The 27,474-nt window shown below is 42.6% G+C and overlaps 1 protein-coding gene across 5 annotated transcripts; it reads right to left on the bottom strand.

Moving 5' to 3' along the window:
* Positions 1 to 473: 473 nt before the first annotated feature.
* On the bottom strand, positions 474 to 26,641 carry rbbp6 (retinoblastoma binding protein 6). Of its 5 annotated transcripts, XM_035996600.1 has the most exons (20): positions 26,066 to 26,641; positions 24,793 to 24,895; positions 21,641 to 21,686; positions 16,336 to 16,380; positions 16,080 to 16,162; positions 15,675 to 15,771; positions 15,310 to 15,449; positions 14,343 to 14,515; positions 14,016 to 14,119; positions 13,139 to 13,309; positions 12,599 to 12,744; positions 9,789 to 9,894; positions 8,578 to 8,644; positions 8,395 to 8,437; positions 7,377 to 7,682; positions 6,532 to 6,669; positions 5,069 to 6,005; positions 3,867 to 5,020; positions 2,656 to 2,758; positions 474 to 2,465 (listed from the first exon to the last, which is right to left on the bottom strand). In XM_035996600.1, exons 1-20 carry the CDS (start codon positions 26,229 to 26,231, stop codon positions 1,128 to 1,130), a joined length of 5,466 nt encoding a protein of 1,821 aa, XP_035852493.1. In that variant the 5' UTR covers positions 26,232 to 26,641; the 3' UTR covers positions 474 to 1,127. The 5 variants fall into 5 exon arrangements, with proteins under 5 accessions (XP_035852493.1, XP_031176706.2, XP_031176707.2 ...); XM_031320846.2 differs by having other exon boundaries at positions 3,867 to 6,005; XM_031320847.2 differs by having other exon boundaries at positions 2,656 to 2,755; positions 3,867 to 6,005.
* Positions 26,642 to 27,474: the final 833 nt, after the last annotated feature.

The following is a 27,474-nucleotide window of genomic DNA, read 5'->3' as shown; positions in this document are numbered from 1 at the left end:
ATCTGTGGATGGCTACGTTTGTGACTGCCTAACCTATAGGCCATTAAGCCTATCCTCAGTGTTTTTCACAAATAGGCTGATTTATATTTTGCTAACAATATGTTGGTTTCATGTTAAGACATTTTAAATTTGGAAAAAAATATATTTTATTTTAATTTATAATTTGGTGCCCCCCCTGCAGTAACTCTGAGGACCACCTAGGGGTCCCGGACCCCCTGTTAATAATCTCTGGTCTAGGGTGTTAACATGCAAACATTTGCTAACTAGAGCCATAACAATAGCATGACTAAAACTACTGTCAGGTGACTACTCAGTTAAACATCCACTTCTGTTGCCCAATATAATGATGATCTCAAAGAACTGTTGATTTTTTTTTTTTTTTTTTTTTTTACTGTTGCTTGTTAACGTGTAACAGCAGCAGAAAGCATGTCATCTAGACAGAAAAAAACAAACACATTATGTGTAGATATTTCTTTTTTATTTCCTTCAAAACAGGAAAAAACTAAACTTTACTCTGGTACATATTTTATCCATCCAGCAGTTATTTTTAAATTAAACATTACAAAATAAAATACAACACAGAGGTTCAAATCATAAATATTCACAGTATGTTTCAAATTAATCATACACTCTTTTCAATAATCCTCTATATGCACTCCTGTGCTTCTGTGTTAGGCAAATCAAATTACTGACTGGCCTCTTGTCAAAATAAAAGATATCCTCCATGCAAGCTGTAACATCACAGGTTCAGTATATAAACCATAGTTGGTGGCAGTCCTGAGCAAGTTGAGAGCATGTGCAAATTCCTTGAACTCTAAATAATTCAAGAGGTCCTAGGTTTAACATTTGCTTTCATTCACATTCATTTTCTTATCTATAGTATAAAGTGCTTTTCCTTCACATTTTGTTCACTTTCAGTTTGGATGATGCATATTTGATATGACATATCTCAAGGTGATACAAAAAAGTATCCTGGCAAAACAAAATAAAGTTGAAAAAAATAAATAAATAAAATAAATCCAGGCACTTTTTGGACAGAGAAAGGAAAAACATCATTCAAGTAAATTTCATTTTCTTTTCTCTGAGAGTCAACATAACATAACTGAGCAGGGCTTAGCGTGGTCTTTCTACCTGTCTTCCACCTCTGCACTACTCTCCTCTTCCCCTCCATCTCTGCTTTTCTTTGACGTCTTCTTCTTGTGTTTGTGTTTCTTCAGCTCCCCTTCCTCCAGCAGCTCTGGGGAGGCTCGTCTCTTCTCCTTTTGGCGCTTTTGGTTCTTATTCTCTTTTCTCCCGCCGTCCCTGCTGTTCTCCTGGCTTGCTGATGAACTGACGCTGTTGCTGCGGCTGCTGGGCCTCTCCCCTTCCTCCAGCTCTCTCCCTCCCTCCCACTTGGTCTGTCCGTCCAATTCGTCGGCTCCATCCTTGCATCGACTACCTCCTTCTCTCTCAGACACCATCTCTTGACTTTCTCTCTCTCCTTTGCCTTTAATTGCCTTCCTTTGCTTCCACTCCTCCTTTTCAACCTTGCTCTCATTTCTGCTTCTGTTCTGCATGAACTCCTGACCAGGGCTGCTCATTCTGGGCTTACCCAGCTCTGCCCCGTCTCTCTCCTTACCCCGGCTGTGAGAGAGGGAAGGTGGGGAGTGGTGGCTCCCTGTAGGTCTGTAGTTCCCTGATGGATCTTGGCGATTGTGGCAGTAGTGGGGATGATCTTTGTCTTTAAATTTCGAATCCAGTGGCATGTCTCTGTATGATTTGTGCGTATTTTGACCAAGCAGTTCGGTAGCTCTGCTTATCGCGCTGCTTTCCCTGCTTCTGCCACCAGAGAATTTCCCGCCGGGACAGGATGAACTCTTGTTGCCGTCCGTGGCGCCCCCTCTCTGCCTGTCTCTCCTCTCTGTGTCGTGTGTCTGTGTCGAATAAGAGTAGGAGTGAGAAGAGGAGGGAGGATTCCTCTTTTGGGCAGAGGCAATGCTGCTGTGCCCTCTCTCTCTCTTTCTGTCTCTCCCATTCTCTTCCTCCCTTGCTCTCTCTTTTGACTTTTTGCTCTCTTTCTGCCTATCGCTCGGCCTCTCACTCTCCCTCCCTCTCTCTCTGTCCCTCTGTCTCTCCATCACCATCCTTTTCTCCCCGTCTCTGTCTGTGCACAAGGCGCTGTCAGTTCTATCTTTGCCACTAGAGGGAGCCACACTTCTCTGTGAACTGGACAAAATGGGGGTTTTCTCTCCCTCTCTCTCCCTGTCCCTACCTCTCTCCATCGCGCTGGCCTCCTCTCTCTCCGTTTCCACTGACCTCTCTCTCTTCTCTTCATTCTCTGTATCCCTGTTGGTGGTTGTATCTGTCGTCACGGACATGGCTGGTGAAGGCAGAAACATTGCAAGGGCATCTGTTTGAACTTTGATCACTCCTTCAACCCGCTCCTCTTCCTCAGACTCTTCCTTCTCCCATTTGGAGCGAGGGACCTAAGACGGAGAGGGAAAGCGTGAGTGGATATCATGCAATTTGTGTTGCTGCATGTATGTATGTGTGAGTTCAAAGTAATTGATTTTTTTTTCTTCCCCATAATGATGCGACTCCCCACCTTATTTTACAGTCTATACTCCCCACACATTTCAAATAATCCTGGCCCACAGGCTGTGCTCACAGACACACCTGTATGAGTTTGAGCTCGTCCTCTAGGTCTGCAGCTCTGTCCTGGGTGTACTCTTCCAGAGTTTTCAACCCTGCGTTCCCTTCCTGATGATCCTCGTAGCTGCTGTATTACACACACACACACACACACACACACACTTTAAATCACTACTCGTCTCTACATTAGAAAAAAAACTGATAAAGCAACACTTTCTGTGCTATTCTGACAGGAAATGATGTCCTGTTTGAAAACCCAACTCATTGTGTGTTTACGAAATGACAGTTGATTAACACGCTACTCCTATCCTTGGTTTACGGATGTGGATGAGTGTACTTGTGTACCTGTATACATACAAGAAAGTGAATGAAAGAAACTGAAGGTAAAGCAGATAATTCCAGTTATAATTCTTAAGATTTTCAAGAAATCAAACTATGTTTTGACCCAATTTACAGTCTGTTTTTCTTCAGCAATATCCATACAATGCATTTACATTCTGAATGTACCTCTCTATATATTCGTTTTCATTGTTAGTAGCAGAGTCTGACACTTTCCACTGTCTTTAAAAATGGTATTAGTGCTGTATTACTTTACTGCTACTCTCGCATTGCCAGACCTTTCTCCACAGCGCTGCGTAGGAGGGTCTGGCTAGTCCACACAGCATTCCGGGATGGGAGAAAAACATGCTCTGGTTTATTGGCATTTTTTTAAACCAATCACAATCGTCATGGGCGGCGCTAAGCACCGGACAGAGCCTCGTGGCCGCTGCAAAAATAGCCTCGGGAAGGAACTTGTTTTGGTGGAACGTGTGTACGTTCAAAAGTTGTTTTAGTCGTGCAACAGAAAACTCAGATTGGACAGATAGTCTAGCTAGCTGTCTGGATTTACCCTGCAGAGATCTGAGGAGCAGTTAACCATAGTCCTCATAGGGACATCCGGTGAAATTTCCGGCGGCAATGGAACAATCTTGGAATTGAAACGTCGTCGATATAGACTACTTTACTGCTAATACAAACTGAAAATGTCAAAATGCTGCTGGTTCACATAATAAGCATTTAAACTGGCAAAACACGGAGTAGCTTTAACTGTGAGGCAGTCACAGGAAATGCATTTTTTTTGCATCTTTTGACAGTGCATCCGTTTTAAATCTTGCACGGTGTAATGGGCCAAGAAGGAGCAGCCACAGCGAGCTGTAGGATTCTAACTTTGAAGAAAAAAGCAGAAACATTCTGACCTGCTATCGTGCACCGCGGCGTTTGGTGTGTCATGGTGGCTCTCGTTTCTGCCCCTTTGTGACTCGGACCTCATTGTGTTGTCGTCGTCGTCGTCTTCTTCGTCTTTCCTCATCCTCCACTTCACTCCCTTTATCAGCTCCTCCTTTGGCTTTGACTCCCACGGCGGGATTCCTCTGTTTTCCTGGCATGTGCTTTCTCCCTCTGCCCTCTCCTTCCAGGTACCTAAGAATAACTCTACCATCGCTTGTCCTTCCTTCCTCTCCTTTTCCTCCTCCACTCCTCTAAGGGGGCTGTGCCATAAGTCAAAGTCTTCCTTTTCTCTGTCCTCTTTCTTCTCCCCAACATCTTTTTTCTCTCCTGCAATTTTCTCCAACATCTCTCCTGTATCATCTCTGAAGGTAGCTTTCTCCCATTTCCGTCTTGCCTCTCCACCTGGTTTGATTTTTTCTTCAGACCAACCTTCCATGTCTCTGCTGGATTCATTCTTTTCATTCCTCATCTCCTCCTCTCCATTACCAGCCCTCTCGATTTCTTCCTTTGATTTTCTTGTGACGCTCTCTGAATAAGACACGTCCCGTTTTTCGGTTTTCCCGTCCTTCCTCGTTCCTTCCAGGTTTATGTTGATGCTTATCTTCTTCTGTGGTTTCACCTTTATCCCTCCCTCCCAGATTTCTCTCTCTGTCAGAGGACATGTTTTCCACTCCTTTTTCTTCTCCGTTTTTGGCTTTGTTCTCTCAAATGGATTCGGGGATTCGCTCTTGCGGGTTTTGGGGTCCTCTGCAACTCTAGTTTTCAGGCATTTGCTGCTTTGAGCCTTTACAGAACTTCTCCCAATGTCCTCTCCTTTTCTTTTTCTATTCTTCTCTGATCTTGAGTCATAATCTCTGCTGCCTCCAGGGTATCTGTATCTGTCTGGATCCACCCTGCTTGCCTCTTTACTGGGCCTTTCTTTGTGCCGTCTCCCCACATCGTGCCGGGAGTCTGAATGTTTGCCTCTTCTCCATCCTTTCTCGATTTCCAAATTCCTCTGCTCTCTGCTTCTTCTTTCACAGTCTTTATCCAAACGTTTATCTGGTTTCACTGGTTCTAAGGCATCGCTGGCAGTTGCTTGGTCCCGTGCTGGGGTGCCATCCTTGCAGGCATTTGGTCCAGTGTTGTGCCTCCTCTTGTTCTTTCTGCTGTCATCCGTTGAGTCCGCAGCATTAGGGGATGATGACTCCCCTCCTCGTCCTTCCTCATGTTTCTTCATGCTCTTCTGCTCACGTTTTAAGGCGCTGAGGTTCTCCAAATTCTTCGCCATCAGCTGCTTACCGTCCTCACTTCTTTCTTGCAGTTTCGCTTCCTTCCTGCCCTTTGTAAGTGTGATTGGCAGGTGGCTGGATTTCTCAGCGCACCTCTGCGGATATGTCGTCGGCGGAGCTCCGTTTTCGGATGGTGTAGAGCGTCCGCCGCTGGACGACCGAGAGGCAGGGGACCGGCTGTCGTTGGACGAATGCGACGGAGAGGAGCGACTGTCACTGGAGGACTGAGATGGCGTGGAGCAGCTGTCCCGTGAAGACTGAGATGGAGGGGAGCGGCTGTCACTGGATGACTGCGATGGAGGGGAGCAGCCGTCCATCCGCGCGGCGCGTCTACCTTGGAATCGGTCGCGTGAGCGGGAGTTAGGATGCGAGGGATTTCCGCTTCCTTCTCTGTCCCCCCACTGAGGAGGAGGAGGAAGATTGAGGAGGGGAAGAGGCAGCTGGAAGTGGCCGACATAGCTGCGGAAATATTTATCGTACCACTCTTTGTACTCCCTTTTCCACTGCAGGTAGCGCTCTCTGTCCAGGTCCAGGCTGCTACTTTGATTTGCGTGCTGAGCATACAGGTAACTTCCCACCGAGCCCCCCGCTTCCCTCTGGGAGCGTTCTCCTCGCCTCTTGGAGTTGTAGCTGCTCGAAGCGGATTTCTTATCGTGATGCCGACTATGGTGGCTGTTTTTGCGGTGACCTGATGGTGACTTGGACGTGGCACGGTAACCCACTCGAGGTGAAGATGACGAGGACGGCGTAGGGGAACGTTTGTAACCATAGCTATAGGAGTGGGAGGAATGAGAGCGGGTTTGGAGGTCTCTTTCGCGGGAGTAAGGAGATTGGGGCCTGGAAAAGAAAAAAGAAGAAAACATTTAGTCATGTCATATGTCGCACACATTTTAAGGCACCATTGCCACGTTGTGGTTTGAGTCGTCTCTATCTCATTTGCCATTTCACCTTGTCTATAAAAGAAAGGCATAATGGGTACAGTATAAAATACAGTACCGGACCTTTTTGAGCTTAAACAAAGCTTGCTGCATGCACTTTATGTCCCTTAAGTCCTGCAGGAACCACATTCATTCCATGTTTATTTCTACTCAAAGTCACATCGGATATTCTGTCCAATGGGAGAGAGAGTACTGACAAGTTGAACTGTAAAACGTTCCCAGTATGTATGTGAAGGGATCTGTATCAAGCTTGTTTGTTTAGGTTATGTGTGTTTTTTCCCCCAGAGATAGGACAGCACAATAAAAGGTAAGAATCATTGTATGAATCATTTTTGGTAAAAAAAAAAAAAATAGAATTAACACCAACAAAAAAACTGTAAAAAAAAATAAATAAATAAACAAATAAATAAAGAAGCACGAAATACCTTGATCTGCCTTGGGACCTGGACCGGGATCTGGATCTGCTCGAAGAACGAGAGTACGAGCGAGAAGACTTGGACTTGGAAGACTTTGAATAAGAACGAGAGGAGGAGCGTCTGTGGGAAGATCCTCGGTGAGGTGACCTGAGTAACAAAGATAGAGGAGGTAGCAAGTGAGGGGAGGTGTATATTTTCATATTTTATATATATATATAGTATATTGTCCTAATACTAGCATACCTCTGCAGCAGTTACTAAATCTGATTGGAACCAATATCCTATAAGTAATCTCCTTAAAAACTGAATCTGCAAGATTCAATAAGTCCACTTTAAAGTGTCTTTTGTTGCCTGGAGTTGAAGTAAAGACCATTTTCAAAAAGAATGAAACAACAATTAAACAAGGTATGTCATATTATTTAAGAGGTTTTCTAGGGCTGCAACTAACGATTATTTTCATAGTCGATTAATCTGTCGATTATTTTCTCGATTAATCCATTAGTTGTTTGATCTATAAAAATGTCAAAACATGGTGAAAAATGTGGATCAGTGTTTCCCAAAGCCTAAGAGGACGTCCTCAAATGTCTTGTTTTGTCCAAAACTCAAAGATATTCAGTTTACTGTCACAAAGGAGAGACGAAACTAGAAGATATTCACATTTAACAAGCTGGAATCAGAGAAATCTTATTTCTTTTAATAAAAAAATGACTCAAACGATTAATTGATTATCAAAATAGTTGGCGATTAATTTAATAGTTGACAACTAATCGATTCATTGATTCATCGTTGCACCTCTAATGTTTTCAGCAACTAAAAGATACCTTGTCCAGGTAATGACTGCTTGGGAACCTCACCTTTCCTTCTTCTTTTTCTGATGCCTGTACCACTCCTTGGGGATGAGGGCAGGGATGGAGGTAGAGGGGCACAGTGAAGGGATGGGGGCACCCTGGAGGTTTGGGAATGTCCAGACGGGTGCGGGGGGTGGGTATCCAGGGGGGTAACTGCTGAGAGGCTGATGAGCGGCGAGGAATGTGTGGAAATTGGGGGAGGGAAAGAGAGGAGGTGGAGGAGTTGCTGGATATGAAGAGGAGGAGGGAGGGGGCTGCTGGGTGTTAGACTCATTCCAGCCTCCAACAGGACAACCCGAGGAGGAAGAGGGGCTGTAGGGAAAAGAGGAAGGAAAAGGTTATGACATCGGTCTTGAAACAGTGGGCAGTAGGGCTACACGACACTGGAAAAAACTGACATTGCGATATTGTTTTCTTCATGCGATATATATTGCGATATGAAAAAAGACGTAAGATGACATAAATAGCATTATTTGGAAATAATAAATCATTCCTGACTAGGCTACTGGGGGGATTTTGTAGGGGAGTGCATCTACATAGAAAATAAAAATGAAAAAAAAAAAATTTCTTATGTGAACTATTCTTTGTTGAACTTTAATGCTTTCCAAACACCAAAGCAAGTAAGCGCTGTGACTACTCTTCTGAAGTGATTTTGGAGAGGGAAATTAGGTAGTTACATACACATGGTTGACTTACATGACAGCATTGTGTTCATGTAATCACCCACGGGAGAGCCTCACTTCCTCGTCGGACTAACGTTACGTTCACACACGTTGCCCACACGGCCACCTGTCTTAACGGGGAAGGGTCGGCCGCTAACAATCATGTAAAAGGAGAACGGTGAAAGTTGACTTTTCTATCAAGCAGCAAAGAAAGTTGTAGCGTTAACGTCGCGCGACCTGCGATGTGACTATCGCACATGCGCACAGCGCAATGTAGACGATGAAACACAATATCGTGCAGCCCTAGTGGGCAGAGTCAGAGTCGTTACAGACTCATACTTAAATAACCACGCTTCACTGACCTGTCCCACGACGCCGATGGCCCATAGGGTCTTGGGGCTGGACCTGTGGATTCAGGTAAAACATGTTTGCTTTTATTCATTAGCGATGCTACTGCAGTTCTCGACATTACAATCATTCAATAATGTGTTTGCGCAACAGTATAACGAATGGACAGAAAGAGAAACTGCTTCATAGTCACTCACCTGAGGAGGGCTGCTGTAGATTTACACTGACGGTCTGGGGCTGCTCTGCCACTGGAGTAGGGATAACCTGAGCAGACACAAACATCACAGATTTCATACCGAGAAACTTTGCTGCACAGATATAGGGCCCTATTTTAACAATCTAAGCGCACGGCGTGAAGCGCCTGGCGCAGGTGTATTTATGGCGTGTCCAAATCCACTTTTGCTAGTTTGACGGCGGAAAAAAGGGTCTGTGCGTTGGGTGCATGTTTCAAAAGGGTTGTACTTAGTGTCTTCATCAATTCATAGGTGTGTTTTGGGCGTAACATGCAATAAACCAATCAGAGTGTCAGCTCCCATTCCCTTTAAAAGCCAGGCACGTTTGTACTAGAGATGTTCCGATACCGATACCAGAATCGGTATCGGCTCCGATACTGCATAAAACGCTGGTATCGGGAAGTACTGGAGTTTATGCACCGATCCGATACCACGTAATAAAGCCCTAAAGAAAATCTACGTTAAAGTAGTTTATTTATGTTCTTTTATAACTGACTGTCAAACTGGATAATGAAAGAAAGTTCTGTGGCATTCATTGTTTGTGTTTGTTCATGTTTCACAAAGAGTTTAACCTGAGCCAGACCGACAACAAAGATAGAAATAATATCACATCCATACAGGGATAGTAGTATACACTTGTTAAAACATAATAAAATATATGACACACTGGTATCGGATCAGTACTTGGTATCGGCCGATACCCAAGTTCAGGTATCAGAATCGGTATCGGGAAGCAAAAAATGGTATCGGACCATTGCATTGCTATTATGATGGCGGATTTGCACCGTAATATTTTTATTTGTGTGTGTGTAACAAGCATAGTGTGCGCGCGCTGTGCACGAGCCTAGGCACATTTTACTAATGCGCTGTTAAAATAACAATGAAATGCTGCGCTATTGACTTTAGACCAGGTTTTTGTTGGTCAAATGCACGATCACTTCCCGCTGCCTCAAGATAGCAATACGCCAAGAATTCACCTGAACACACCTCTCTGTAAGACCAGCACACCCATGGGTGCAGGTGCATTTGCTATTTAAATGACGTGGGCGCTGGATGGGAAATTGACAACTGCGATGGTCTTAAACTAGCAAAGACACTTGCGTCGGGCTTTGCGCCGCGCTGCGCTGGGTGCAAGATAGGGCCTTTTGTGTGTTGGTGTCTGTATAGCCCCTCACCATTGGTTTCAGCTGCGATGGAGCATCAGTGGGTTCTTCCGGTGAAACCGGCACAGACGGGGCGGCAGCAGCCGCTGAGTCATCGTGTGTCTTTTCTTCAGCCTCTCTGAATAAACGGCAGATACATCACAATACCACATGAGCGCAACATCAGGGTGAATGTTTACACGGTCATCAATCTCAAATCCATAGTGCCATGATTTGATTGCACCAAATGTTCTGTGGGTACAGAAGGCTGTTCTAAATGTTTTAACATTAACACTACAAATGTTTATTTCATGCTACACGCCATAACACAGTTATTTCAAGTTTCCTTCTTAATGGCACTCCTGTGAGGAACCCTATACCACATTCAGAACACCATGTCACACTTAAAACTGTTCCTACTACTCTCTACAGTTGGCAAACAACTAAACTGCACATCACAGCCAACATCTGGTAAGGAGTGGGACAAACAACACAGCTGACCAATCATTTGATGCCCGTCTGACCAAATCAGCATACATAAGAGGTTAACAGCTAGGCTGTGCCATCGGCTATACCAACCGATTATTATTATTATTATTATTATATTATACCAACTATTACAGAGAAAGTTAGAATCGACACAAAGTTGTGTTCTTAACTTTGCTGCCACACAGCTAATTGGGCAGCTCCAGACACAGCCGGAGTGTCAGCCCGTTACACCTGTGATCACCTATACTGCATTTTAAGAAGGCAGAATTGACAATATATTTGTATATATATATATATTTACATATTGTTCCGTTTCTGTTGTCAGACAACGTATATCGAGTATGACATACTGACTTATTCATGGCTCTCAAAGACTACATGTTAACCAGAAGTCATTCCCTGCAGTAATAAAAAAAATATTTTCTCTTTTTAATCACATGAGTGAACTCCAGGCGAACTCTCTGCTCCTCACCACAGGGCTTCAGGTGCTGCTAGCAAATCACTCCGCCCAAGTAGCAGAAGTAGCAGTGCTTCGCCTTTCTGAGAATATAGTTCCCAGTATGTATACGGTTCGAAGATGGCTGTGTCTCATGTGACCTTGTTATTTGTACACCCTGTGACTATACAAATCACAACATGTAAATAGGAAAATGTTGGTGTTATTTTGTCACTTATTGGGAGCAGTAGGCTAGATGGAGCCGGTTACCTCCAGGATCTGTGCTAGGCTTAGCTAGCGTTGGTGGCGTCAGACAGAGTTACAACACGCACAGAGATGAGAAGGGTATGTATCGACTTGTCTAACTCTGGGGGTTACGGTGAATAAGCTAAAGTCCCAATAAGTCGGCGTGTTCCTTTAAGATTTACACACTCTTGAGGCTGTTTTGGAAAAGCTCTGTTTTGGGGCAAGCAAAACGCTATTTTGGTCCCTGGACGTTGGACTGAGAGAATGGCTTTATAAATGTAATGGCGCTTTTCCATTACATGGTACCAGCTTGACTCGCCTCGACTCTACTCGCCTTTTTTGGTTTTCCATTACGAAAAAAATTACCTGGAACCTGCTAACAGGTACTTTTTTTAGTACCTCCTCAGTCGAGGTTCCAAGCGAGCTGAGGCGAGCCGAAAAGGTGACATGAAAGCGACAGACGGGGGTGTCCTGAACAAACCCGCTATTTTTAAACAGTTTAGCCAGCTGTTTTTTTTTGCTGCCTCCAGCTTAAATTTGAAACAAAATGTGTCTTCTCACAACACACATCTTCGACGTTCTGTGTGTGTGTCGCGTTAGGTCACAGTAGTTTACTGCAGCGCCGCTTGTTTACAGTTCTGCGGAGGCTCCGGCAGAGTTTTCGCCGTAGCCTAACTACACACACACATGGCCGGCTCCACGCACACACCAGCGCACAAGTATAAACATCAGGCCACTTTTACATAGGCTACACAGGCTACGGAGAAAGCTCTGCGTGGAGCCTCCACAGAACTGTAAAACAAACTCAAGTGGCCTGATGTTTATACTTGTGCGCTGGTGTGTGCATCGATACGGCATAACGACCAGCCACGCTGAGACGGTACTAAAAACTGCAATGGAAAACGGACGCATAGTGTGTCGAGTCGAGTCGAGGCGAGTAGAGTCGAGTCGAGGCGAGTCGAGCAGGTACCATGTAAAAAACGCCATAACAGGCTTAGTGTGGACATACTCCAGTCTAATTTGCAGTAGCTGAAAGCAGGGCGAGGCCGGTGTCATTATCTTTACCTCCATCACATCTACAGTGGCTGACAGTCCCATTTGCTATATGAGCAAAATCACGCTTTCACTTTCTGTTCCCAATACAAATTAAACACACACACAAAAAATACACATTCCATCTGTAATAATTTGTTTAAATTTAAAAAGTGCAGTCTATAAAAACCATTTGAATCACTTTGCCCAGCAGGGGGTGCTCATTTAGTAAACTAGTCTTTGGTTGTTCTCTTTGATTATGTAAACTGGAGGAAACTGTGCTGAATGGATAACCCTAACATCAAAGCATCTGAAATTAATTATTTTTTATTCTACACCATAGAGGGGTAAAAGTATGGGTAAGATAAGGCCATTTGCTGTCTTTGTAATGTGCAACTGCCTCAAAATTGTAACCATCAAGATATCATTCCTGGGTGATTTTTGCAACACGCATGGTAGCAAACTCTTGAGCATCTGCTTTGTCAGAAACAGAAGAGGACTACAACTTCAGTATTAAAACTTTAAGGTACCACATCAATACATCTAAGGAGTCACAAGTTAGCTTGTTAAGCAGGGGGAGGCAGCAGAGCACCACAAAGTAATTGTACTGCTGTGTGAGTATGTTTATGTGTGTAGGTACTTGTCAGGTATCTCCAGGTGGCTTTGCGCAGGCTGGAGGGAAGTGCTTGGCGTGTTGGGAGCAGAGGCGGGGCCTGTAGCTGTGGGCGGAGCCCCACACACCTGAGACGATAGGGGTGTGTCTGCAGCCTGTGGGCGGAGAGGGTCCTAAAGAAGGGACACAACAAGAGAACAAAGCAGGGATCAGAATATGGTAGAGCAAGCAAGACAAAAAGTAAATTATTTTTGGGAAAACAGAGCTGAGATATAATAATTAACAATTCCAAAGAATATCTACACATGACAAAATAAATGACAATACATTATTATAATACATTTCTTGTTTCTTGTTGCTAGTTTTAATATAGAGAATGCTGTTTAAAACTTGCAATATAATGTCCTTTCTAACACGTTTTTCGGAAGATAACTATCACTCTGAGACCAGACATAACATCTGATTGTGAAAAGACAACAGTAATTATTCTCTTTGCTCCTGAGTCATGCAGGTACAGTGCTACTCTTATTTCTGCCTCCCCATATGAGACGTCATTATGAGGTTCACCTGCTGGCTGTGGGTTGGCAGGTGAGGCTTCTGAGGTTGGCTCAGCACAGTGAGAGGGGGCGGGGTGGGGACAGGGCTCGGTGTCGGGGTTGGATTTTGGGATTGGGAGGTACCACACCCTTTTCTCAGACTTTTAGCGAAGCCTCGCTCTTTCTTAAAATTGTCCACAGCCTGTGTTAGGAGAAACAGACAGACAAAATCACGTCGGAATATTTCTTTATCGGGGTTAAATACTATGAAAAGCTTCTGGTCTGACATTTAAGGATGAAACAAAGAGATACAGTAATACACAAAACCCACCTTCAAAAACCATTTACTTAATTCTCTCCATTCCCCTCTAACTCTAACATTAACCAGTCCCTCCAGAAAAACGCGATTATGCGATCGCATAATTCAATGCATAATCAGCCAAAGTCCGCATATTTATGCAGGGGCCGCATTTTTTCAAATACGCCGCACTTTTGCCGCATAAATTGCCGATTTCCGCGCAAAATATGCGGGGCTTGCATGATTTCATAATCCCCGCATTTTCGTTGCAAAAAAGTCACATATATCTTAGCAGAAAGTTGAAAAATGTTGCGTTTACTTCACACAAGAGCAGCCATTTTCCCCTGTTGCCATGGGAACATTATGAAGTGACGTAATTACGCGACGTGAACGTCATCAAAAAGCTGCAAACCCCGCGATGAAGCCATGATGAAACCGCAGTTTTTGCAAGTTCGTGCAATTTCATTGCATAAAATTGCATAAATATCCCGCATATTCCATCGCATTTTTTAAGAAAATGTGCCGCATAATCAAGGATTGTTGCCCGCAACAATCACAAAATCACAATCTGCAAGGACTGCTTAATGCATATTTTCATCTGTCAAATCACCTGTCGGAGAAATTTATTGGCTATCAGGGTATCAGGTGAGACATCTGATTGGCTGCAAGTGGGGCAGACGTGTTCCTCTGAATCCAGTAGGGCAGTGCGAATACCTGAGCAAGAGATAAAGACGGTTGAGATGTAAATATGGAGACTCAGACTGAAGAACGACCACAGCATGCACATTTAACACGTTTTGCTGGACACAGGAAATCAGGATAAGAATGACTTATTATTTAAAGCACAGCAAGTGTACATACAGTATGTGTGTGTGTGTGTGTGTGTGTGTGTGTGTGTGTGTGTGTGTGTGTGTGTGTGTGTGTAGCAGACACTCACAGTCATCACAGTAGCTGTTTCCACAGCAGGGTATGACCACAGCGTCACTCAGCAGGTCATGGCAGATCAGACAGTGGAGTTCCTCAGGTACAGGATCCTCCTCGCCTTCTGACTTAGTCTCCTCCTGTGGACCGAATGGAGGCCTCTCCTTCTTGCCAATAGCGTATGCCTCACTGCGGACACATAATGGCACACACACTGCGCGTTGGCTTTTTAGGTGTTTAAAAGATGCCTTGAACCAGAGTGACTTTTAAAGTGTAAGTTTGAAAGAAGGTTGGTGTTGGAATTGAACTTTTGACATTTCATATGTCTTTCATCTTCATCTTGCTAATTGTGCCTATGACTATTCCGTTATCCAGGCCATAGGATATCTACAAGGATTTCGCTGCTCATCCAAGAGGCAAAAGGTGGGAATCCTGGTCACATTCACATGCGTGATGTGCTCAGGTGATGAAGCAGCAAATCCAGTTGCCTTTGACTTGACTTGGTAATTACTATTTTGTGCCTCAGATATGACACATTGTAAATAAACCATTTACAGTAATAATTTAGGGATTAAGTTTAGGATGAGTGCGATCATTAAAATTCAAGTGACGAAACAGTTAAAAGGACAGAGGGTATTGTGGAATGGGGCCATTCCTAGTGGTTTTGGTGATGTCAGTACTTTCAGGTGTGAACTATGAAAAGCTCTGCTAAGTTTGTCATGCCAACCTTTTGGAGTTGCTAAAAAAAAATAAAAATAATTTTAAAAAAAAACTCTCTTGAACGAGCCACTCTGAAAAAAGCATGTAAATAGTTTGCACACTTTGAGTGAACTTTAAAAAGGTACTGGTAGGTGGAATTTGTAACCTCTGGACAGAGCCAGACTAGCTGTTCCCCGCTGTTTCCAGTCCTTATGCCATTTCCCAAAATGTCAAACCATTCCTTTAAAACAAAAGACACACAAACATTGACTCTTTTGTCTCACGCGTCTATGGTAGGAATCGCGTAGCGTCCAGAGTTGGTCAGCATTGCTCCCTTTATGTTTGGATCGTCCACCTCTACCATGAAGGAACGAGGGATGCCTGTGCTTTTCTTTATTTTCAGAGGGGCCTCTGAGGTTTTATCCTGTTGTCAAACACACACACACACACACACACACACACACACACAGACACACACACACACACACACAACCGAAGTTTAAAATAATAATATATAAATAATTAAAATAAGTACTAGATAGCAAAACATGTAAAGACACACACCAATCAAATCATTTTCTTGGTATCTTTGTACTAGATTGCAACAGAAACTGTCTCCCTTCAGAGATACCACATGTTCTGTCCTTACCCCGCTGGTGGGACAGTTCCTGATGTGGTGTCCAGTATTTCCACAGCGATAACAGGTGTAGTTTGCAGGAAGTACAGTACCAAACTTCTTGTTGTAACTAGAGCGAGAAAGAGACAGAAAATGAGATAGGGATAGATGTAGAAAGAAATTGAGAGAAAAGCAGGTAGATTGAAAAAAGAATACATAATGTACAAAATACAGGAAGAGGAACAGAATTAAGGGGGGAAAAAAAAGTAGGAATATGGAGCGTGGGATGGAGATGGAGTGTAATGGAGTAATAAAGTAATGGAAGCTGAGCGACAAAGTGACACATTGAGATACAGAATTTAAGAAAAGCAAGTGGAGAAAAATACTAAGGAGACATGAATAGGGATGAGATTTGAAATGATTAGAGAAGTGACTCACTTCATGGAGTCGTAGGTCGACTGATTCATCATAACTTTAATCTTATCCTCTTCTGACGCATCTGCATCAGCCAGGTTCTGCATCTGCGCACGCGCGCACACACACACACACACACACACACACACACACACACACACACAAAGATGTCAGGTCAAACAGGAGGAGCAGTGTTCAATTATAACTGACTCACATGATCCAGCATAAATATGTACAAAAAAACAAATCTATATATATATATATGAGAGAGAGAGTGTACCTTGGAGAAAAAGGGTACGGCTCTGGAAGAATTCTGGTCATCCATCTGTTAGAATTAAACACAATCAGTTTCACTGATGAAGCGATGAGAGCCTCCAGGTTACATGTCTTGGGAAAGGATTGAGAGCTCTATGTTTATGTATATATATATATATATATATTGGGAAAGAGACACTAAACAAGGCCTGCTAATCTTTATGCTTTACCTCCGGCCCCATTAGTAATTTCCTACGTTACCTGCTGTATGTCATATCTCTTCACTTTACTAACCATTTGAGCTGAGATCAAATTGACACCAGCATCCAGGAAGGATTTTGATAGAGTGGACAATTACACGTCTGCTCTCATCCCAGGATTACTACCTCAGCCCCTCCTGCCACCTCTCATCCCTCTAAACTTGCTACCCTAAAAATAAGGAAGACAACAACACAATGCTGCCTCAGATTTTACACCTGTGAGGCCAGCATTTAGTTGGATAAGAAACATCTTTGCTCTCATCACCTAAAGTCTACCTCGGTGCCTCCTTTCACCTCAATTCTTTCTTGTTTCTCTGCACTTGTTCTTGGTTCGTTCATACACTGTGCTGGAATAGATAAGTGAAACCACGGCTCTATGGACGGCAATGTCGGTCCGTCGGGCCACAAGTATTGGATTATGAATTGACATTAAATATTGTACAAACTTTTGTGGTTCCCAGAAGATGAATCCTAATCACTTTGTTGATCCCATGACTTTTCATCTAGCTTCACCCTCAGGTCAAAATTTTAATTTTTTTCCAATACCTGCAAAACTAGTTACACTCCAATCAGCCTCAGTAGTGTTTAGTGCTAATTACCATGGTTTAGCATGCTACCAGGCTACACTAACATAGTGAACATGATCAACATTACACCTGCTAAACATCAGCATGTTAGCATGCTGACATTGTAAACATGTTAGCATGCTGACATTAGCATTTAGCTCAAAGCACCACGGCGAGTCTTTTTTTTAAAACAAAAAAATTCACAAATTACAGCACATACAGGACAGTAGGGGTATTGTGATTACCGATCTTTATATTCACTCAATAAATGCATTACTAACTAAATAAGATTTGAAAAACCTTATGAAAAGCCAAATATTCACACACCAACACATTCATAAATCAGAAACATAATATACTTTAAAAGTCAAAGCTGCCATTTAAATTATTATTTCATTTAAAATCCAATATGCTGTAGTACAGACTGACTGCACTATATTATATTGTTTATGGCAATATGACATCAGCCTGGCTTTATTGAAGCTCAACCAAATCTAATAAAAGAAGCTACCAAGTTGCGTTATAGGAAAAGTAGGATTGTTGGAGTGTTTTTAAAGCTTGACCCATCCCAGTAGACTTAAAGTTGATTTGAACTATTCTTTATAAAATGTCTTTTTTTGATTCTCTCAACTTTGGGAAAGTGCAATACTAAATCGTTGGAGTAACAACTTAAGTTTAATATGATATGATTCCAGAATATGTACCATTTCTTTTTGTTGAATTTGTCTTTTCTGCAAAGGAAAAATGTGGACACAAGATTTTAACGAAAATTTTGAAATGTCCGACGTCTTTAAAATGTGTTATCTGAGGTGGCATATCGACTGTGTGCATTAAGCATCATTCTCTCCAGTGAAATCAAACACATAAACAATACATAAGACGGCTTCATACAAATGACTTTATTGGCAGAAAAACACAAAAGAAAAGGTTTGTGTAATCCAACAGACTCAAAGTACTAAGAAGAGTGGCAGACACTTCTCCTACTGTGAAACCAGAGAGAAAATCAGGTCAGGTCACACTACATCAAATAAGAGCTTTTGAGATGTGTTTGACTTAGTTTACAGGATCATAAACAGAACTAACACTGCAAGAATCGGACATAAAAAACAACGGTGCACCACCTGGTTTCTGATTGGGTTTAAGAGAGCCATTGTTTGTGTGCTCCTACTTTAAAGCTCAAACACTGTACATCCAAAATTTAATTATAAACCCTTTTTCACTCTATAGTAAGGGTAGGGTACAATTTGTATTTCAAAAAGTCAAAATGCTTCCAAGAATTTAATTTATTTACAAGGATCTGTAGGTTTTTTTTTATTGTGTGGCCATTTTAGGCCTTTATTTGATAGGACAGCTGAAGTCATGAAAGGGGAGAGAGAGGGGGAATGACATGCAGCAAAGGGCCGCAGGTCGGAGTCGAACATGCGGCCACTGCGTCAAGGCGTAAACCTCTATATGGGCGCGTGCTCTACCAGGTGAACTACCCAGGCGCCCGATTTGAAGAGTTTTGTGGCGCTAAGGATGCATTTCCCCAGCATCGGTTCACTTTGCCAGAGTACTCTGTAGATTTCGATGGTCTGGAGAGTAAATTATTCATTTTGACACATTTGATTCTATTGTGGATGATGGATGCCAATTCTATCTGGGGACTGAATGAAATCCAAAATTTAAAATTGCCTTTATGTAACTTAAAGACTTATACCAGCACAAGCAACGCAGCAATCCAAAGAGGCTACTAATGTATACACCTCCAAATGTTAGAATATGTCTGAAAGCAAGTGAGCAAGTGCTACAGCAGCTCAGGAAGAATAGACGACTGGGCAATGACAATGTCTGTTGCTCATAAAACAACAGTTGGGTTTATCAGCTGTGAGTAGCTGGCCCGCATGATAACGTTTGACCCACCCGAGTAGCTCCCACCACAGATACCGATAGTTTGGAAAATGACCACAGATAGACACTGAATGATCTTCTGGTGACACAGCAGCTTGTTAAATTAACAGCTAAGAGCCTTTATTAGAGAGAATATATACAAATATATTTTCCCTTAGGGTTAATAATACAGCACTGGATTAATTGTAAACTTCTGTTTTCTTTCTTGTACATGATCTAACTGCAATGCTACTGTTAAATAGGCCTGTACCCGACTGTAATTTGGTCAGTCGAATAGGATTTGGCTGCTCAATACGAATATTCTGTCCTTTTTTCCTTCAGGTATTCAGTGTCAAGCAATGTTTTATTGAATGAAGCCAAATAAACATTTATTAACTACCATATTGACAATGGCTGTACATAACACTACAGCTTCACTTCTTATTTTTTTACACTTCACAATAGCCACATTAAGACAATTACAAAGCCTATTATCACTTTAAAGGAACACGCCGACTTATTGGTACTTAAGCTTATTCACCGTATCCCCCAGAGTTAGATAAGTCCATACATACCCTTCTCATCTCCGTGCGTGTCGTAACTCTGATGCACCCACCGCTAGCCTAGCTTAGCACAGATCCTGGAGGTAACCGGTTCCATCTAGCCTACTGCTCCCAATAAGTGACAAAATAACGCTAACATTTTCCTATTTACATGTTGTGACTTGTATAGTCACAGGGTGTACAAATAACAAGGTCACATGAAACACAGCTATATTCAAACCGTATACATGCTGGGAACTATATTCTCAGAAGGTGAAGCACTGCTACTTCTCACTACTAGGCGGAGTGATTTGCTAGCAGCACCTGAAGCCCTGTGGTGAGGAGCAGAGAGTTTGCCTGGAGTTCGCTCAGAGCTGGAGTAATATCACTCCGCCCAAGTAGCAGTGCTTCGCCTTCTGAGAATATAGTTCCCAGTTTGTATACGGTTAGAGTTACAACACGCACGGAGATGAGAAGGGTATGTATGGACTTATCTAACTCTGGGGGATACAGTGAATAAGCTAAAGTCCCAAAAAGTCGGCGTGTTCCTTTAAGAATACCGTATGTCCAATGTTGAAGGACTTATGTCTCAGCAGGATTTGGAAAAACTTCTCCCTCAAAGAATTGCTTTCAAAATACTTCAGTTGGTTTAAAGCACTGAACGGTTTGGGGCCAAAATACATTTCTGATCTGCTGATACATTATGAACCACCCAGACCTTTCAGATTGTCTGGGACACGTCTGCTCTCTGTCCCCAGAGTCCGAAATAAACAGGGAGAAGCAGTGTTCAGTTTATGCTCCACATATCTGGAACAAACACCCAGAAAACTGCAGGTCCGCCGCAATTCTTTTAAATCAATTATTTATTAAATCAATTTATTTTTGATGCTGCCTTTCTTGAAATAAGTGTTCATTTATACACTGCACTGTAACTTTTATTCTCATATTTGATCGGTTTTTATATTTTTCATTGTTTTTAACTGCTCTTTAATGTTTCATGTAAAGCATTTGAATTGCCCTGTTGCTGAAATGTGCTATACAAATAAAGCGGCCTTGCTTTGCCTTCACAATAAAAGCCCAACTTAAATTCGCTCAGAGCATTTTGCTAAGAGGAAACTCAATAAAATAGCTTACACGACGCTAATTTTTTTTGCCGACACTACATATCAAACAAAAGCCAGAGACTACATTGTATTAAGTTGCTGTGAGCTGTAAATTTACCACTTCTAAGCAGAAGATAATGTTATCTCGGAGCCTGACCCGGCAAGGCTTCTCTTCCTCCGGGCCGCTGCCTCCGTCTCACTCAGACTCACCCTGGGTCCGGTTCCGCAGTTGGTAAGGTAAAGGTACTTTATTGTCACATAACACATGTAGCGAAATTCATTCTCTGCATTTAACCCATCCCTCAAGGGAGCAGTGGGAAGCCATTTACAGCACCCGGGGACCAACTCCAGATCTGAGCCAGTGCCTTGATCAAGGGCACTGACTGGAGAACCTAGTACATTACATAATACATTTTGATGGTGGGGGAACCCAGAACCTTCTTGCTGTGAGGCCACAGTGCTAACCATAGGGCCACCATGCTGCCTGTACCATGGATGTATAATAATAACGGCCTGTACCCGTTGCTGACATTTTCATTGAGCGAATGGGCCGACTTGATGTAGTGGAAGGCTTTCACCCCGGAGAGCAGCGTGAACGCGAGGAGTGCTCACTCTGACTGGCAAAACGCTTACAAATAACGACTGCTCGGCTTGAAGAATCTCAGTCGACTGAGGGCTCCCCGGCTGATGATTCGAATATTTGACTTTCAGGGGGCAGCTCTACTTTTTAATAACTATTGTTATTTTCATTGTAAAATATGATTTTATCTCAGAGCAGCAACTCCCTGTAAATCAAATCCTGAGAAGCGCACTACTTCCTCTTTGCAACAGGAACTTAAACTGCAGTACAGGAAATTAGAGGCTTTCAGTGATCTACATTGTGGTTTCATTTCACACCGAAGCACACACTCAATGTATGTTCAAAGAGAGATATTAGGACACGCTAACAACGTGTGTGTTTAGTGGAGCTGCAGGAGTTTGGTTACGTACTGCTTTGTAGGCTCCGAAGGCGTGGTGCTGGACATCTGATCGCTCACTGAAACACAAAAATAAAATCATTTTTAGGCCAGTCGTCCATGACGATTTAACACCCTGGAAACAAAGATTAGGAATGAATATAAATATCATTAATAAAAACCACCCTTGTTGCAGTTTAAAACGTTTTTAAAAGTAGTCAGTGGGAGGAATGGTTCTTGGCTCACCAGCCGACTGGAACGCCACTGGAGGATTTTTGGGCAACTGTGTTCCCCTAAAGGCCGTTTTATGGTTCTGCGTCAACTCCACGGCGTACCTACGGCGTCGCTCCTACGGCGTCGCTCCTACGGCGTCGCTCCTACGGCGTTGTAACCCTTTCGGAGTTCTGCGTCGGGGTTGAACGGGTTTCTTTGCATCGCGGTGCATTTCACCGCCAGAACGCTAGGGGGTGTGTGGTTTCCGGAGGGTCAATCGCGAATCTCTGCCATTTCCGCGAGCGAAAGAGAGAGAGCCAGTTTGTGTTATGTTAGCAAGCAAACTTTAGCACAACTGCCCACAAAGTACTGCTTGCTGGCGAAGTGCTAATTTCAAAACGTTACTGACATATAGACCCTTTACAAACGGATAACCCCGTCATTGTAACCAAAATATGTCTGAGTTTATCTGCGAAGCTTATGTCAGTGAACTAGCATGTTGCTACTCCCCACACTAGGCTGCTTGAAACACCGACTATCAACACACAGGACCAGTTGACCAATCACAGTCCTTGCGGTCTGCGTTGCCTCGACGCAAAGTTACACATTTTTGGAGGTGCACGTCGAGCTACGGCGGAGGGCTCGGAGGGGGGGGTCGCGTCGACGCAGAGGGGATTGGACGCAGAACCATAAAACGGCCTTTAGTCTGGCCTTGTCTATTATCACTTCAGGTGGTGATTTCCTACATTACCCAGAATGCCCCTACAGAAGATATGAACTAATTTTGTTTAGCCGTGACTTGAGTAAGTGTGTATGTCACAGAGTAAAGTCAGTTTGATAACAGATATTCTTAAGCTTTCTTATTTCTCTTATTGTAAAGCTAACATGTTAAAGCACAACATTAAAGCTGTTTATTTCCCTGTCCAGCATGCAGTTTAGATGGAAAACATGATATTACTTTGGCTGAAGAAACTTATAGTGTATGTCTGTTTTGGTTCTCTATTCTCTGCTCAGTGTTGATGACAAAGTATGACTCCAGGAAGAAACCCTCACTCTTTAGTTCTGAAGGACTGACACTCAAACCGGTTGGTGTGTCATCCTGCCTCATTGCAGCATCAAAACCTCAACATTAGGCTTGGTTAACTGCAATAAGACAAACACTCCACCCTAAAAAACTGGCCCATACATGCCAATTATAATCACTCACAACTGTTTTTTCTGTTTACAGTTACAAGATGTACACGTAGTTGAATTTAAGTTGTTTAAATGTAAAAGTCTTTAAAATGACTCAAAGTTAAGGCTTACTTGGAAGCCCTTTGAAGCCGAGTGACTGTCAGTGTGCGCGTGCAGGTGGAGAATTGATTTGCTGCATTTAATCTTGCGGCCAGCGTTGCACCACTCTTTAGCCCTAATTCCCCTCCACCCGTCTGGCATGGTGCTGACAGGGCTAATCACATGACCGCCAGTCTGTTCCAGTGAGGTCCTTTCCTGCTTTCCATGCATAAAACACATGCCACTACTGGCTGTCCTGTCTAAGCCTGACTAATATCTGGGTAATCCCTGTGAGCGTCACCATGGAGTTACAGTCCTTCACTTTTCCTGTGAGCATATATTATCATGGAAGTGTTACACAAAAAAACCCTCGTTAATCAACTGTCGACCATCAAGTGAAAGATTCAGGCCTCTGCATTGATTTATCATTCAGCATTGTTTTCTTCTCCTTTGTGATCCTCTACCTGCAAACACACGCTGCTGATCAAAACCATCCCAATTAGCAAAAACAAGAAGGACCCATCCTATAAGGTGTTTACATGCATTCTACTTTTTAAACTGCTAACACCTTAGGATCTACATTTAATGTCAAGTTTGTAATGCCGGCCTTTAAAAGCAATATGTACATTTTAGACAATAATTTAGAATAATTTCCTTATTTATAAATGTTACTATTACTAACTAAGGGCCCTTTCACCCCTACCTCATTTGATCTGGACTTTCTGACTTTCTGGTATAATCTGAACCAAAATAATAGGTGGGAAACCCCCCGGGGATCTTGGTCCGGACCAAATAGCCGAACCTTGGTCCAACACGGAAAAGGCGGTCTCGGCCCGGGAAAATTTTTGGATGGTTCGGAATTTCGAAAAAAAAAAAAAAAAAAGGAAAATAAAGCAAAGCAAAAGGAGCCGCGGTAGCACACGGTGAGAGGAGGAGATCAAATGTTTAACTGACATTTGGTCTGGCGACTTTATTAAGAGTCAGCTGGAAAAAATACTCACAAAAGGCATTTTTTTAATTTTTTGAGAGGATGAGAGAGAGGATACAAGAGGACGAGAGAGCCTGTCTACAAATTGTCTGGTATTGGGAGACACAGCTCACGTAGGTGATGATGACAAGACGTATGTCATGTAGAGCCCGACCGATATATCATATTTTATAACACATTTTATACATTTTATTTATCAGAACTTTAATATATTTTGATGTTCCTCTGTTCTGTATGTGACAATAAAACAAACTATTAACTAAACTGCATTATCATATTATTTTAGTGAGGACTCATAAATAACTACAAATAACTAATGTTAGGGAAATCTGTTTGTATTTCGTTACGCGTTTCTGGATTTTAAAGAAAAATATATATCGGCCGATATATCGGAATATTGGATTTTTAAATCACCAAATATTTGTATTGATATCGGCCTTATAAATCCTTTATCGGTCGGGCTCTAATGTCATGTATAGGTCTCTAGTGCGCTCACATAATTGCAATGTGAAATCACAACATACCGAATCAAATGTATACAACGTAACAAAAACAAGACCCTTGATTCAGACCTTGAGGTGTGAAAAGGCCGTAGACTTGTAGGTCCCATGTGGTAGCAGTGTTTAGCATTTGCAGTGGGCAGGGATATCGACACTAGTAACAGTGCAGGAATTCAGCTACAGCATACGTGCCAAACCAAAAAACACACTTACACGTTGCGGGTCTTGCTGCTGCTGGATTTTCCTCCAATGATTGGGATTCTCCTGACGATGACGGAGGAGCCTTTGGGGATTGAACTGTCATCATCTGTGTACTCTGAGAGGGAGAGATGAAGAAAGTGTGTGAGATCAGCTCACGCTAAATCATTTTTGTGCTGTAAATATTTAACATAAGAAGATCTCCCTTCTTCAATGTTATTAAGAAATCATGCAGTTAATGTGAGAATGACTCTTTGGTACAGTCATACAACGCACAACTAGTCTGGGACTGTAACAAGAACGATTTGATTTAAAATCTTGGCTTGATAAATCTACGACTGCAACTCATGATTACTTTCATTATCGATTGATCTGCTGATGCAGAACAAGAAAAACCTAATATTAACTATACAGCCTGGGAAACTCTGTCAACACTGTAGGTTTGAATTGTGATTCAAACGATTCAAAGTTGTAGAAATATTGACACCCTCTGGATCCTGCAGCGTGGTCTTCAGACAACCACAGGCTCATGACGCAGCACTGTTGTAAGACTGACATCTGATGAAAGAAGCCTGAAAAGTCTGACTCCCTTAACCCCCTAACCATAATGTATGATACTATGGTTTTTGACCTTTTTGTAAACTTTCTGTAAACTCTGACATAGCAGTTGTATTACTCACACAATGGGTGGGGTGTGCATTCAGTGGAAACACATTACTCAGCGTATGATGGGTTTCAGAGCTTATCTGCAGGATGTTAACACACTCTAAGGTGACACTTCGTTATGCATAGCTGATTATAACGTTTGATCCTTTTTCTCTTCAGCCTTCTTTTGCTTCTGTGAGTTTACTTTACCCATTATGCAGCACATTTTCATTACCGATGATTCATGTATTGATGATTTTCATGTGTTTGTGTGAGACTGCAGAAAACTGGTCTGGACTTTTATCTTATGGTCATGACTAGGCTGTGCTCCTACCCTACCTTTGCTATTTTTATCCCACCTCTCTTTTGGGACTTGTACAGGCATGGCACTGACAGGGCTGATCCCGCACCATCAGGCCGTTTGATTAAGGGCATGAAGCGTAAATGCAGCAGGAATGTGCCCCATTCATAACACCCTTTTGTTCTTAGTTGACTTTTCTGGACCCCCCCCTCCGTCAAGCTGAAAGAGGTGACGCAACCCTCTCACCGGGCAGCTGTCAAACCTGGACCACGTGTTTTCTACCAAAGTTCAAACTGTCAGGATAAACACACTCTCATCAGTCCATACATATGTTTTAATTACCTTCTTTGTTCTGTGCGTTTGTGATCTGCAGGTCGCAGTCCCCGGCTCGGAGCTTCTCCCTGCCCATGATCTGCCTCTTCAGATCCCTCAGGGTGACGTGCGGGCCGTCAAAAACCACAGTGTCATAGCTGAGTTTGGAGGAGAATTTATAATGAATATGAGTCATGGTGAAACGAAACAAAAACCTCGCCCTCCACTGTCAGAAAACAGGCAGTTTGTCTGCGATGACAGAACACCTGTATCGTGGTAGTTGCTATGGCAGTACAAAGTTAGCTAGCTAGCTGGCGTTAGCAGCCGGCTGCGTCGAGCGTCACTGATATGCAGTTAACAAGCTAGGTTGTTAATTAACAACTCCCTGATAAAGTGGCGTCTACAGGATGACATTTCCCGGCGTCTGATGGAACAGCAGCAGAGAGTCAACTCAAAGCGCACTCAGTCAGTTTCGAGTCTAATTTGAACTTTTAATTCTACTAAAGCTGCTCTCAACCCGAAGTGTTCGCTGACAGAAACCACCAGCTGTTTCCACAAGCAACGGCTCGTCAGCACAGTGCACGCACAATCTGATGCTGCGTTCAAGTGACCCCCGCACACTCCAACTTTCAAGAATCTGAATCAGAATTAGCTTTAATGGCCAAGGAAGCCTGAGTGTAAACGCACACAGGGAATTTTGCTCTTAAAGGACATAGCTATACAGAAATAGACATACGGCTAAAAACAAGGACAACAAAGCGGAACAAGTTAAACATAAACATTTGACTACTATGTACTATTATATATGTTTGTATATAAAACATGTATATATAGCCTACATATACAAATAATTAAAGCAACCTGTTATAGTCATAATTTGTATATAGAAAAGAAGATGCATAACATTATATATCAGCCTGCACAGCATGCCAAACAAAAACAAAAGGAAACAAAACTTAACTTAAAAAAAGTATATATGTACACAACCACTTACATAAACATTTGTGATAATGTCTTAAACCCCTTATGTCTATCTTTAAGCCTACACGTAACTATCCAATTTAGGATTATGAAATTTACGAATTTCCTTCCTACACCTGAAGGCAACATTTTGCCTCTACGCCCAAACAGTGCACCTGTTTGGGCTCATGGGACAAACATTATACATCCATGGGGACAACAGGCAGGCTGGCACAAAGAAAAACAAATATACACTCAATAAAGATTAAATAATTGCTTTCACTTCCCTCTTGGAAGATTTGACGTGACGATGTTGCTTTTCAAACTGCATAATCCGTCACATTCCAAAGCAGCCAAGCTCACTGAGATTCAATACCACAGAAAAAGAAACATACAATTTTTATACCCTATCACAAACTTATTAATTTCTCATAAACATCACGTTCAACTAAACTAAATTGCTGACTGCAGTTCTGTCG

Source organism: Sander lucioperca, chromosome 21 (genome assembly GCF_008315115.2).
Source record: "Sander lucioperca isolate FBNREF2018 chromosome 21, SLUC_FBN_1.2, whole genome shotgun sequence".
Classification (NCBI taxonomy): Eukaryota; Metazoa; Chordata; class Actinopteri; order Perciformes; family Percidae; genus Sander; species Sander lucioperca.
Note: the sequence above shows the minus strand (reverse complement) of the source record. Positions and strands in the feature narration are given on the sequence as shown.

Coding starts and splice junctions, on each gene's coding strand:
- rbbp6 (XM_031320846.2), bottom strand. CDS start 26,231: ATGACTCATATTCATTATAAATTCTCCTCCAAACTCAGCTATGACACT. Junction 15,772..16,079: donor TCGACCTACGACTCCATGAA/GTGAGTCACTTC, acceptor TTCTCGCTCTAG/TTACAACAAGAAGTTTGGTA. Junction 13,310..14,015: donor CCAATAAATTTCTCCGACAG/GTGATTTGACAG, acceptor CTCCTAACACAG/GCTGTGGACAATTTTAAGAA.